Source organism: Phalacrocorax carbo, chromosome 2, assembly GCF_963921805.1.
Source record: "Phalacrocorax carbo chromosome 2, bPhaCar2.1, whole genome shotgun sequence".
NCBI lineage: Eukaryota > Metazoa > Chordata > Aves > Suliformes > Phalacrocoracidae > Phalacrocorax > Phalacrocorax carbo.
In genome coordinates, this window is record NC_087514.1 from 124,816,003 (window position 1) to 124,831,095 (window position 15,093).

The following is a 15,093-nucleotide window of genomic DNA, read 5'->3' on the forward strand; positions in this document are numbered from 1 at the left end:
TTACGAAGCAATATACAGGTTAATAATACTAATTTTATTTAGCTTTTTTGTCCTCTCCATCACTAGTGGTACTGTAGTCTGAACAGTACACTAGGTTTGCTCTCACTCTCTTGCTGTCCTCCCCAGTGCTGGGGACATCTGCCTAAAGCTCATGGGAGGCAGTAAGTGCATTTAAGATGAAAACCCACCACGTTTCCTCACTTACCTCTCTTTGATGTCCTGCATGCACCTTCTTCATGTTGGCTCCTCCCCAGCACTGCCAAGATGCCCTCTGGGTCTTACCCAAGTTTTGGTCCACTACAACTGGAGTCAGGGCACTCTGCTCTCCCCAGTCTGCGCCCCTCCATCATGGCAAGCAGCCCCCAAAATGGGCTACCATTCACCAGCTCTTCACCAGGCACCCCAGGGGGAGAAGTGCGCCCTTCAGGGACCCTACACTCCTGGACTTCTCACAGCCCACTTTGTCATTGCTCCTCTCTTCCACCTCGTGAGCACTGATCAAACCAGCATGCTCTGGCACTGGACAGGTTTCTGATCAAAAAATTACTCTGTTTTACATGGTTCAAATTTAAGCTTTTATTTGGTTTTTAAATTAAAAAAATAAATTTCGTTATTAAATAGTGGAATGGGTCTAAACTAATGTTTACATATTAGTTCACTTGCTTTAGGATACCACCAGAGAAATAATTAAAGTATACCATCCAGACAAAACTTTGTTAGAAAGCTCAACAGTGGCGTAATTTGGTTAAACAGAATAAAACCCCAAAAGTCTTAATGTTTACAATGAATGTTAGAAGTAAACCTCTGGTTTTAGTGTCATCCAAATCTAGTTTCCATCACAAAGGCAGTCATTGTATTCAGAATACTATACCACAGTGCTAATGTCATCAGCTTCGTCTGGTTTCTTTTGCCTGCTTGGCAGGGATTTCAAGTACTCAAGGTGCCTCCTTGCATCCTCCTGATTTTGCCGGACGTAATAAACCACATATGAGATCACCATGGTGAACCAGCCAAACATGGTGACCAGCATGGCATAATCGGTAGTCTTTTTAGGAAGGTTGCAGAGGTCGGCATCGTTGGCAGCATTGAGGAACGGTCTCCCCGCGTGTTCATCCAGCACAGAAGTCTTGCAGATGACGTTGTTGGCCGTCTCGTGGTTGGAGGCCATACTCCTCAACACCTGCTGCAGCGTGCAGTCACAGTGCCAGGGATTGTTTGCAATCCTGGCTCTGGCCTTTAAGTTGTTGAAAGCGTTTTTGTGCACACTTTGAATCCGGTTGTCGGACAAATCCAGAGTCTGCAAGGTTTCTGCCACCCCTTTAAAGGCATGTTCGTCTATAAACTCAATCCCATTTTTTGACAAATTGAGGACTCTCAGTTGGTGCAAGTCCTTAAAAATTTCATTGGGGATAGATGTTATCTGATTAGAGTCCAAATAAAGTAAGACTGTTTCTGGAGGAAGATCTCTGGGTATTTCCTTGAGGTTTGCATTGCTACAGCTGACGTTCAGACCTCCGGAGTGAGAACAGAGGCAGCCTTTCGGGCACATACTGGCAGAATGAAAGCACAGTATCATGAGGACAAAACTTTGTAAGAGCAGACACATGGAGAGGGAACGAGTTAACCACAGGTCTACCAAATGCATGCTGGGGTGTCAGCATAATCACACGACCACTTCTCATTCAGCCAACAGTGGTAGGAAAAGGACTGGCAAAGCTGAAACGTGGCTTCATTTTCTTCGTTGGGATTAGTAAAAACCGACTAACATGTGGGCTTCCTCATGGTCAATACTCTTCTTAGAAGCACACCTATAGAAAGGAAGGAAAACAAGTTCCTTATACCATAAACTCCAATCCCTATTTTCTTTTCATTAAAAAAAATAGAAAGAAAATGAATTCAACATGAAGTGCAACACTAAATAAATGATCTATTATCCTATCATTGCACCAGAGGATTTATTTAGGTAACTCCTATTAGCATTAATCTGAGTTCAGTACATAAATCCCTAGTACATTCTTAAGAGGATAGACTACACTTACTACAGCTTGCACAGGTTTGGGCTTTAATACTTAGAGGAGGCACTGGTTTATTTTTATCACAGACTTTTCTAAAACAGCTATAAAACTAAATCACATTTTCCCTTGCTTAAGTAGAAGACGCTTTAATAGGAGGTAGGAGTTGGATGTCCAGCAACAGTGACAGGTAAGTGAGGAATTTGCAGTGGTTAATGTGAACTTAACTCAAAGTAATTTATGGTATTTTAAGTCCAAATCAAAGTACTTCAGCAAGGAAATATTCTTCCTGTATCAAGAAACAAAAATTAGGTAAACCAAATGCTGCTGCATGACACCACAAACATCCAACATCTCCTTGTGTGACCCTGCCTCCTTCTGTTTTGCTTTTGATCACTGGATTTCTGGTACCTCCCAGCATTTTTTGAGACACTTTGTTAGATATTTTGTGAGACACCACAGAAATAATTTCTACTTCCAGTTTTCTTGAAAACTTTCATTTCATTTAACATAAAGAAAAAGAAAGCAATGTAACAATTGCAAAAAACTCACACCTCCCCAAACCAAATAAAACTCACACAAATTTATGTATGAGCCAAACAAAAAAGAAGCTTATTCATGGCATGCAATTTGCTAATAGAACATATGAAAAATATTGTTTCTGCTTCTCCCCTCTCAAGTTGGCTTAAAAATAGTAAATATCCAGATGCTTTTCCATTTTCTCCTTTAACTGGAGCACAAACACAGAAGTCTGAAATGCTGACCTATAAGGTTTCAAAGACAACCTAATTTATTTTTTTCCCTGTATTATGGTAAACTATGAATTTTCTAACCGCAACAGGTCCATTTGTTTTCATGTACATGCCCTCTGTCTTTGCAGCAGCGTGGCTATTTGTAGCCTTCAGGTTGTATTTACATATAAATGAATATATTTTTTCCCAAACCCAGAGCGTAGACCACTGAACAACAAAATCTCTGCAGGGAGGATATGTGTGATTTTACAGGAAAAAGAAGAAATTGCATTGCAATCATTTTTGCCTGCAGAACTCACATACTAACTGCAGTTTCTGGCACATCACAGTAACACGGATCAGATGTGTTATGCAGTATTTCAAATCCATTGCTCAAGTTTTATTTAACCCTTTTGCTTAGTATGTCAATAACCCCTCAGAAAAAAAAAATCAAAACATCTTAATAACAAAATATATTATATGTGATTACTCCTTTGCTATGGCTCGGGGATGGCAAGAGCTCAGCACACTCTCACTACAACTACAGCAAAGAGCAGTAGTGTATCATGACTACTCTTCAACTGATCTATTGATTGAGAGAGATGGTCCTGGAACCTAAACAGAAAGTTTACACTTGGACTGCAGAACATGGAAATCTTCTACTCTAAAATTAAAAAGACAGGAAATTATTTGCAACAAGAATTTGTGAAGTTAAACCTGGAAACATAAACCATTAAGAAGGGAAGTAAGCAGAGCATGAAAAGCTCCCTCTGAGAAAACGGAGGTGAGGCAGCACCTCCACAATCAACAGAGTCCTGCAGGACCTCTGTGGAAGAAACGGGGTTTACGTGAAAGCAGCCCGTTGCACTGGGTGCATCCTTGCCATTTCCCCCTGTGGCAATTTGGTCACTGCAGTGCTTGGTCTTCAGATCAGATAGAAATCTGCTACAGAAGGAGACAAGTTACAGAAGTTGTTTTTTCCCAGCCTGCCTAAAAGTGCTAAGTGCTTGCTAAAATGTGCAGCCTATTCGGAGGCCAAGCTGGAACTGGCAGCTGCTCCCCCTGGCAGCTCCGAGGTAGCAATCTGCTCTTCCCTCCCACAGCTCTGGGTGCTACCACAAGAAGGTCCATTCCCTGGAAAAACAGCAACCTATTTTCTTTTCCCTTCACGTTTATGTGTCCCACTGCTGTGCTGCACCAAAAGAGTAGATGAGTGGTCCAACTCATCATCACAGAATAAGCATCTCATCACTGACTACTTGTATACAGTGGCTTTCTACCAACGCTGCTGGAATCCTATCACAGGAATGGACCAGGGTGAAAGAGCAAAGAGCTGAATTAGATGCTTAATTCCATAGAAGGGTAAAAATCACACCATTTTCACCAGAGTGTCATGATTACATCTCATATTTGCTACATTACAGACTAAAAAACCTCTTGCCAACCTGGAATTACACCTGGAGTCCTCCACAGCGCAGCTATGCCACCAAAGATCATGCATCAGAGGCCCCATGCACCAAAGACAATGTGGAATGTCTTTATCCCACTGAAGACAAATGAAGCACTTTTTCTTTAATGTATTAATGTGTTTAGAGTGGAAGAAGTAGGATCATTACAGACTAAGCAGGAAAGTGTTTAATGAAGCAATGCCTCTTTCAAAAGAGATAACTAAGTAAATGGATAAAGAGGGAGAAAAACTCCAGATGTTTTAAGTTGTTAGAAAGAGCAAATACAAGTTTAAACCTATAATTAACAACCCAGTCTGCAAAACTTAGCTGAGCAAGAATAAAGCTCAGCAAATTCTCAGTGAATTAACTGGAAGCAACCCAACAGGACTGAGCATCGGTCAGAGGAAACAGAGCTTTGTTTACTTCCATAATGAGAATATCTGATCTAAGGGATATCTGAGGTTTGGGTTTCACCAGGACACTTTCAGCAAGAACTTTCTCGACTCATGGGCATCCTAGCGACTGCAACAAGAAAAAAAAAGAGAACTAGGATCTGCACATCTGTAATACCAAAAGGAAAGTTTTTGGCTTCTTGAGCACCTATCTAATTTTCTTTGCTTGGAACACAATAAACAATGAGGAAGGTAACAAAGTTGGAATAAAGACAAGAGAGACACACCACACAGAAACACTAAAGACTACAAAGAAATGGATGGAAGACACAGAATTAAAAAATATATATGAATTAGAAATCTGCAAATAAAGAAAAAAAAACATGAAAAATAAATTAAAGGCATAGGGAAACGACAGCAATACTACAAGCACAGGTAACAGCATGGTATAAAAAGACATTTTGTGTACATTTCTAAAATACAAGTACAAACATAGAAAACCTAACATACAAGTCAAATATTGCAGGGCAATAAAACTACAGAGAGATCGCACAAAATAATTCTTTACAGTCTTGCAATTTAAAATGGTTTTCAAGCTTTCTTCTTCTCATGCTCCCCCAAGACCATTCACTCAGTACAAACATCCAACAGTGTAGGAAAATGTACTAATCCTGAAATCCTCAAGGAAAGCACATTTTCTTCAGGTGTCAGGTACTCGCAGGTGTTTGCGTTTTCAGCAAGCAAGGTGCAGAGACTGTATCTTAGCACCTGAATGCAATACTACTAAATTAGGTATTTGATTAATAACTCCTCCCCACAAGAAATTATGTAGGGAAGCATTAGTTCCTCCAACTACCCATCTGGAAAAACGTCCTGCAGACTTAGCCAAGTCACATAGAAAGTCCATGACAAGACTACTTTCAGTATTAACTTACGCTGTTTTGTCCTCAGAGCAAGATACAGGAGTATAGGCATCACAGAGAACAGCATAAAAGTGACATCATGAAACAGTCAGACTGAGAGTTTTTGTTGTTTAGAACAATGCTAAGACAACAAAACATGCATAAAAAAAAGAATCAATCATATATATAGTTTAAGATGTCAGATTTAGCAGACTTAACAAAAGAGAATGGCAAGGGGAAATAAAAGCAGTTTCTACTATGGTGTAGAGACTTTCAGAGTCCAGATGGCAGCTCTTCAGTCATTACCCAAATGCTCACACATCTGCGAGTAGTTCGTCACAGTCCGTCCACATTGCCTCTGCCCCATAAAAAAGGCAAGAGTGGAGCAGCTTCCAGTCCTCTGTATTTGAAGGCCAGCCAATGCTGAGGACTCTAAAGCGGAGACCAAAATCAGCCTTAAGAGGTATCCTGCCTGTAATATTTCAAACACAGGCACCTTCAATGGTCCAGATCACCTTGCATGTTCACCATGCTGAAGTCAGCAGAGCCCCTTGTTGATGACACTCTTCCTGGAAATTTTTATCCTCCAAATGAGAGAGAGAGAGACTCACTGCCTGCTTGCTCATCAGATGCCTTCTCCATACACTGTGTACCTACATTTCAGTAGGGTGCTTCAAAGGTTACTCTTGAGCACTACAAAAATTACCTGTAACAGCCAAATGTATTTGTTCAAGTTCCTCCAATATTACAATGCTTTTACTTTGAATTTCACCTGAATTCTCAGACATTTTCAGGTGAATTCCTGAACATTTCTGTTGAGGAGGGATCAAAAACATCACCCTTTCCCTGATAGTTATTCATCAAGCAAGATCTCACATGATGAATGAAGATGAGACCATGACCCAATGTATTTAATAAAAATATCTTCATGGGATGATTTCTGTCCTAAATCACAGCAATGTGGGCCACAAATAAAGTCTGTAGAAAAACATCACACAGGTCCATGCCAGCCTAAGACCCCCAGAACTCACACAGAGCATCATCACTTGTCTTGCTTGTGGTCAAACACTGATGGGGAAAAATCTGCAGCAGCTCTCTGCAGTCAGTACCACACTGGCCTTCACTTTACCACAGATCATATGGACTCTTCAGTGATAAGAGATGGGAGGATTTTTAATTTTTGTTGTTATCATTCACAAACAAGCAGAGATAGGAAAATGAAGAAAGACATGATCCTAAAAACCACTTGGTTCCCTAAGCCAACCACCACACGCACTGTGTAGAATGTGCTCTTCTAGCAATAACAACTGGATAAATATAGCTGATGGTTTTGAAGATGCTCTTCCTTTGGGATGTGATGTCATGGGATGCTGAGAAAAAAGAAGGTGCTATGACATTAAGCTGCATCTGAAGCACAGTCTCTTTTTGAGCATAGGAGGCATTCTTCTCCCCATCATGTTCCTGCCCCTACACCCTATGCAGTGTTCCCTCTTTTTTCCCTATTCCCACTCCAGGGGCTGATGGGCTGATCACAGATATCTGACAGATAACTGATCAGGCCAGTCAGCTGCATCTGCCCCCTTGGAGCCCAACCTCAAGAACTGGAGAGTGCAGTACTGTCAGTGGGCAGGGAACAGTCCCAGCTGTACGGGAAGTTTTTATCTGCCTGGTTAGGTTCAGAGATTGCATGGGATTACAAAGCCATGGCACGAAACGAGTTACAAAAACCAAAAGGCATAAGTATGCAAGGTGCTCAGCAGTCGAAGAGGGACTGCAGCAGTGTCCTAACAGTGTAAGTGATGTTAAGGGCAACTGCAGTAGCACTGGGATCCTGGGGGAAGCAGTGAGGGCACAGGAGCAAGGCAAGCTTGTTGCGTCAAGTCTGGGAGCACAGTATGGAAGTGAGAGAATAGCTGTCAGCCACCTACAGATTTTTATGTGGCTTCTAATGTCAGGAAGTCTGGCTACAAAGGATTTTCACTGCTGATCTCCTATGCTAAGCGGTATTTCCATCTCATGCATGATAATCTATGCAGATTACATATGGTAAATTATGTCTTCACTGGCATTTGAGCAAGTATACCATCCTCTTGTTGTGTGCAAAGAGAGCTGCATGGCACATACATCTCACTGTGAAGGAACCTCCGTGATAGCAACTCCATTTTCCCTATCAATAAATGTAAGGTACTAGAATAATATCTCGTCTTCAAAGCTGGATTCCTTGACAAAAAAGACTGCGTCTGTTACTCCAGCAATGTCAAAAGGGTCACAGCTAACTAAAGATGCTCCGCATCTGCATGCACAGTTTGTACTTGTGGTTACTGAAGGTGCCATGATTAGAGACAAATTTCTTGCTACTGTAGCTTACGTGCTCAAACAAGAAAGCAAGAACAGGGAAGAGGCAAAAGGAAGAAGCCAACAGATCAACCACAGGGGGCGGCCTGTTGGTTGTGTCACGACTGCACTTAACCTGTCTGATCTGTCACTTTTCAACCTCCAAAAAATTGTAAAATATTGTGTACAACCCAGCTTCCCAAGAATGCGGATTGTAGGGTCTGGTGTAGAGTTCACCTGCCCAGCCATACCATGCTTCTGATGATGTACAGCTGGAAAACTTAAATGACCTTGCTACTAACTTTAGGCACAGTACCTGGAGAAGCCCTCATTTGAGAGCAGATCCCAAACGGCACCGCAGTGCCCCACAGTCCTTGGGATCACAGAGTCCACCACAAATGCAACTGTTTTTTCAGTTAATACCAAAGGTGTCCCTGTTAGCAACTGTTGGCCCTCCAGAGCGCAGATGGAAGGCACACGTCCTCCTCATGTACAACCCACACAACTCACACACGAGTCTATAAACTGTTCACATCCATTTGTGCAGCTCTACCACCTTCAAATGAAACACTCAGCTTCAGCTGCGCACCCCATAAGCCTTCAAGAGATCCCTAAAAAACAGCTTGACTTTTCAAGCCCCATCTAAGAAAACTCCTAACCTTCAGAGTAACAATGTTCTTGCGTGCAAACAGCAGAATTAGAAAAGCCCTGGAAATAAAGACTCCTACGGGGCTCTTTTTTTAGATAACCTTTAGAACAAACTTGTACTTTGAATAAAAATTAAAATGTTATAACTAAAAAAATCAATTAAAATAGAACACTGTAAAAACATAATTGTTTTATCTGACTTCAAGGCAATTACTGAGATGTTTTATAGATTTGAAAAACCTGACATTATTATAAACCCCTCCCCCCCTTTAAGACATTGACAATGTTGATTTATAGAAAAGACGCTCATTGATGAATCTAGTCTCCTATTCTCTATTTAAAAAGGTTTTAACTTTGCCATATTGAATACTTTTATGTTAAATCAGGTTTAGCAAATTACCCACTGAAACAGAAAATACTCCTCTTTTTAATGGATTGTTTTCCTTAAACTCTTCTTCCTGTAATGCCAGCCTGTTAGAGCACACAGACCTGCCTTACTCTCCACAACCATAAAGAGATATATTTTATGTCTTTGTACTCTTTTTTTGCCATTAATATTGTAATAAAATGCCATATACTAGCTTATATCCAAAAATATTACCTTGTCATTATTATTGACAAGATAGCCATAAGCTGGAGACTAAAGGCAGGTGATTAGCCCACCCAAACAGTCCAGCCTGCTAAAGGGCTGAGGACAGGATATTTTTACATGAACCAAAAAAATAGATTTGCCACCACTACTCCCAAATAACTGCAGATGGCATATTTACAAAGAATCAAAACAGGGAACGTATCCATGGGAAGAACTATTTCCATATATCCTATACTTCATCAATCTTATACTACCAGTTAGTACAGACCTTCAAGTAAGACACACATCGGATTGTCCTGTATATGTGTGCCATGTCTGTGAGCAGCTGAGCCCCTGGAGGTCAGAGTCTGTGCACATCGGGGGAAAAACGTCCCTTAAGTCCTGCCTGGCTACCCAACACCTGCAGGCTGAATCTGACCGCAGCTGTTTAAAAACACAAGAAGATTGATGTAAAAAAGCTGTGCTTTCTTTCTCTACATCTTATTCTAAATCTGTTCCAGGATTTAGATGATGGCTCAAAAGTGACAGTATAAAATACAACAGTAATTATTAAAAGAAAAAAAAAGGTATTTTTGTTCACTTCCTTATGGACATATGATAAAGCTACACCACGGCAAAGTGATTGACTAAGTGGGTACCGAGCCAGAAAGTGAAGATACCTGCGAGCTGGAGCTGAGCAGGAGCAGCAGGACCCAAAGGAGAACATAACAGCTGCTTCAGATCTCTGTGCTGTCTGCGTGCTACAGAGCAACAAATTTCATGGGTACCAAGTGAATTCCTCCAGACAAATACAATCCTTTAAAAAACCACCACCTGCGTACTGCCAGTGGGGAAGAGACTGTGGCACACGGCAGCTAAGGGCAATCTCGCTAGCTGCACAGGCAGACACCGAGTTGGGGGACTTGACCCTTTCTGTGGCTCCAGGACACCATCAGGAAATTCAATTTAGCAGATGAAACAACAGTCTTGGGACCCACGATGCTGGCAACCTCTGTCTTTCACGCATCTCTCCCTGGCACTCCTCAAATGCGGTGCGGCTGCCTGGCTGCTTTGCAGCACAGCTACCTTAAAGGCAGGCTGTTAAAATGCTATGAAACACCAAACCAGAGAGATGCTAAGAGCTGTTTGCAGGTGCCAGGTGATTTAAATTCCCAGATGAAAGTCTCTGGCAGTGGAAGACTTTCTGGATCTCAGAACACGGCAAGATGAAATCCTAAAGCAAGGAAAGAAATTAATAGAAGCCAAGAGCAAATGAGGTGGGAAAAAAGGGGTGCAAGAGATCACCGATTCAATGAATAATTGAAATGTCATGATTAATCAGGGTGAGCCTGAACTCCAATTACATAATGGATTCATTATCTAATGAAACACCAAATGTACTCAAACTATAATATTCTCCCCTAAGACAGGACTCAGAATGCCAGTCGACATTTTGTTCCCAAAATCCTTCCAGTATAGACATCCTTCTAACAACTGCTCACAGCAAACCACTTCCAGTTGCAGAAGCAAACTGCGTAGGTGAAAGTTTACAGATCTTAAGGTACAAATACCCTCTCTTAACAGTCACAGAGTAATAAAATGGTTGAGAAAAGCAAAATGAACACTTTAAGCTATAATTACTTTCTGATTATGAGATAACTGAATGTATCACTCCTTATTACAGATTAACAGCTTACCTAATTATACTGTGTGGGCAAATGAATCAGCACTTTAAGACTGATGAGTTGGGTTCATGTTAAAAAATATATTTTACTTTTCTCCCTTTCATCTCAAGTCAGGAATTATTTTATAACTGTCAGCTGATAAATAATTGTTTGAAGCTTAGCAGATACAACAACAGATCAATAATAGTAAAATATTACCAATTATCTCCTATTTTTCCTATGATGATGTGCTCTTGGAAGTCCTCTGTGGCAGCACATTTCTTGGAATGAAATTTGATATGCTTGATGGAAGCTAAAGGAACAGCTGTCGGGGATGCTCTTAGACATCTGTCTTTCAAGCCCTACCAAAGACTGAACATGGTTTTATTCTTCCACCGTCACCATCACTTGCTTTTTAGATGATGTTCAGTGCTGCCTACTTTTCCCAGTTATCTCCTGCATCCTCTTCATAAGACTTCGACTACAAAAGGCTCCCGCTCCTTCCCTGAGCAATGTACCCTGCTGGGAAATACAAACAGTATTTTGTATGCTTATCTATGCCATTTGAAAAAGGAAACAAAACATTACACACACTTACAGTGCATATGTAGTGGCAACATGAACAAAGTTAAAAATGAAAGGCATAAGATATAAGATAAACACCATAATCTCCTGAACATCACTTATCACTATATTTGCAAGAAATTGTCTTGACAATCTATAGAAGAATAAACAAAAGCTTAAGATACCCTCAGCAAACAGATCTACAAAATGGATTTTTTACCACTATATAAGAACATGAAGAACCAAATTACAGATACCAAAGGGAAATGCTCCACTACAAAGTACTGTAAAGAGGTCTCCAAAGCTGTATCATTTGTTTCTAGATTAATTATTAGTGTGCAGTAAAGTAAAAAACATTTTTAGAGTTTGGGATTATACGCTACCGAGTCTCGGTCACATTTTCTATGACAATATCAACAACCATTCTGTTTGGCAAGAAACCCCTTTCCAGCAGCAGCTGAGTCAATCCTCCATATGAACTATACTAGATAAAAAATATACTGTGAAACCTTAAAATAACCCGAAGTGGAAATACTTTGTCTTCCTCAGGTAAAGAGACCCAGACTAAAGTCTGTTCTAAAGTCTGTTAATGAAGTGAATGCCTAGGAGCCTTTCACGATTAGGCAATGCAGTAGGTTTTCAATAAATCTGATGAATCCAATGGAAAATGTTTTCAACATAAAAGGTCAATTTCACAGTATTCGCTTATCTATTTTCCTCCCATATTATAAAATAATGTGATCAAAGTGAAAAAGACAAGTGGTTGGTTTGAGCCATACCCTGACTCTACCCAGCAGCTAATGATGGATGCTCCTTCAACTTAATTCTGCAGTACTATATCAGAGAAAATGTCTTGTTGATCTCAAGATAATTACACTGATCACCTCAATGATTACCAGCATAATCAGTGACAAGTCCTGCAATTTAATCTTGATAACTGCATCTGCTGACTGCAGATGGTGTCCTTGTCCAATTGAAAATCTCATTCTTATTTTGCAAAGTGTAAATCTAACCCCTGGTAACAAAAATTATGTTTCCAGAAACTAACAGGCTTTTAAGGTACCACCTTGCAAAGATAAGCAAGATTCAGACCATCCAGAGACCTGTCTTCTACTTTTACGGGTACTTGCTTGGTTCTGCATACTGTTATCTTCAGGCTCATTTGAGGTTCATCCAAATGATCCTACAACTCGGTAGGCAGTGGGAAGAGAGAAGTTGTAATTAGGGAAGCTGTGCTGATAATAAAAGTCAGCAAGGCAGAAATAAGCATGGAAACCTGAAGGGACCATTCAGCAAGGAACATGCTAGCGGCTTTTTAAGTTGACAACAATTGCACGAAGCAGCCAGTAAGACAGCTGCTGGCAGCAGATACCTGGGCACTAGGGAGTCCTAGAAGAAATATGATGTGTTACAGTCTCCGAAGTAAGATGGGGGAGGGAAGAGGAGAACGAAGCAGAATATGACAAAGTTCCTTCTTCTAGCTGACCCTCTGCCACAGAGCAGGTTCCCAGGACCGCGATGGGTCACTGCAGATGAGACCATCTCTTGCGTCAGACGCCTCAGAAGGAAATGCAGATATGAGCAGAGGCGGTACCACAGTGGCAGTTTAGTATCCACTTTCACATACTCTTGCTTTTAACTGGGATCCAGATTACCCTGTTGTGTTACACCACAGGACACCAAGGCTCTTTCTCTCCATGCACAACTGCCCAGTGACATAAACACAGAACAATAATCTGTGGCACAAGGAATTTGCAGGCAAAGAAGCCAGAGCAGTAGAAGCTACTACTAAAATGAAACAATCTGATTAATATCCACAAGATGAGACCACAAAGAGAAAGAGCTTACTTTCAGAGCAATTACTTTGTATGAAAAAATCTGAAGGGGGGGGGAAAACACCATAAGCTAAATTAGCAATAAGGGACAGCACTTTAGAATAAAGTACCTCAGCAGTTCATAATTCAGCTGCTTGTGCTTTGAAACATGCCAGTTGTATAATAACAGGACCTTTAAGAGGCATGCAGAAGTAGAGTATCTGATTTAGAAAAATGCAAGAAAAATAAAATTAATAACATTTGTATGTAAAGAAAACAAAAAAAGTTTTAAATTCCCAATTAAAAGCTCTAAACTTAGAAGTGAATACTCAACACCACAAAACCACAATCTTCTACTAAATAAATTAAAATTGTAATGCATTTCAGAAAATAGCTAAAGAAACAGCAAGTATGGAATAATTATAAGATCAATAAGCAATTAAGCAACTTTAAGAAGACATTCAAGTGATCTTGTAGAATCAAGTGACACACTGACTTAACTAAAAGCCATTTGGGCTTGCTGAAGAAATTGGTTTATCAGTGACTACTGATGGTTTTGCTGGGTCAACAGCTATTAAACCTGGACACTGCCACTTGCATAGCTGAGAGAGCAAAAGGCATATCTACAACAACACACACATCTATACTTCCCGTTTCTGCACCAAAGGTGTCCAGCAAAGGTATCATAAAACCTCTACTGTATCAAACCACCCACCACGAAAACCACATTCCCACTTTTAATATTTTAATCCATGAGCAGCTTCAAATATCTGTAATTTCTTTTTCATCAGCTTGCCGGAGAAACTTTTCTTCTTTTTTCAATGAATGCCATAGTACTAGGCTAATAATAGATTATATCTTCATATTTAGATATCATTCTAGCGCTAAAAGCTGAACATGTGACAGTCTGTAAGAGTTAGACACAGGGCTTTTGTACTTCCACGAAAGCAAGACTAGCTCTTTCCCATCAGGACTCGCTTTTAGCTCTGCCGGCTGCTACCAACATTAGAGGCTGAGGAAAAGACTTAGCCTAGATATAACCTCTGCAGCTCTGCTTCAGCTGAGGATCTCCCAAGTAAGCGAGATCTAGTGGCAGAAAGCTTCAGTGCCATCTTGTGCTGGCAGCATTTCCTTAATTAAGAGTTTAAGGCCAGATGGAGCCATTAGATCATCTAATCTGACCCCCTGCCTATCACATGACGTGTCGTTTTACCAGTAAACCTCATATTGAGCCTATAATTTAGGTCAGACTGAAGTATGTCAAAACTGAGGGGCCTGATGTGTGCCCAAGGTAGTACCTTTTGTACCCGCTGTTCTTGTACCATCCTGTACTGGGAGGCAACACGATGCCTTCAGTGGAGTCTGAGTGCACCCAGAAAAGTAAATTCTGTCAACATCCACCATAACAGTTAAACTACTCTAGTAGAAATATCTGCTCCACCAGTATCTAGACACCCACCAAGCAAGAGTGTCTGTTTTCAAACGAAAGTCTATATCGAAAGATAATGTTAGACTGCTCACCATAAACAGATGCATGTTACCACTTGTCTCCAAATGAGAGTCAGAAAAACTGCCTATTTTTTAATGTGCTGGTGAGTTACATCAGGCCCTCAGCTGCCATTAAAGGACTTTGCAAATTACATATGTTCCACCTAAGCAACAATCAGCATGTTTTTATTTAGAAATGACTGCTCTGGAGCATCCCTAAGGCTTCCCAGGAAGACAGGTAAAATCCTTTTTTTTTTTTTTATTTAAACCATGCAGTTATTTTTCCAAAGTCCTAAAAAGCACGCCGTATAAGTTTCTCTTCTGAGGACATAGGATCATAGCAAATTGTTATTACAACTGATGTAGGAGGCTGAAAATTTTAAGGGTTCTCTGACCCTTACTCAGCAAAAATATTTAGCCTGGTTGCAACACAGCAGCTTGGTGAGAGGCGAGCCTTCAATGATCAGGGGGCTGAAATAAAAGTTGTTTATCAACAATTGCTAAATAATACGAACAGCTCTAAAG

The 15,093-nt window shown here is 40.6% G+C and overlaps 1 protein-coding gene across 1 annotated transcript in view; it reads right to left on the bottom strand.

Moving 5' to 3' along the window:
• Positions 1-561: 561 nt before the first annotated feature.
• Positions 562-15,093, bottom strand: part of LRRC3B (leucine rich repeat containing 3B) — a 46,311-nt gene continuing 31,779 nt past the window's right edge. The window contains exon 2 of the mRNA XM_064444243.1: positions 562-1,808. Within this exon, the coding sequence (XP_064300313.1) occupies positions 866-1,645 (780 nt within the window). The 5' untranslated portion in view covers positions 1,646-1,808 and the 3' untranslated portion in view covers positions 562-865. The remainder of the gene's footprint in view (positions 1,809-15,093) is intronic.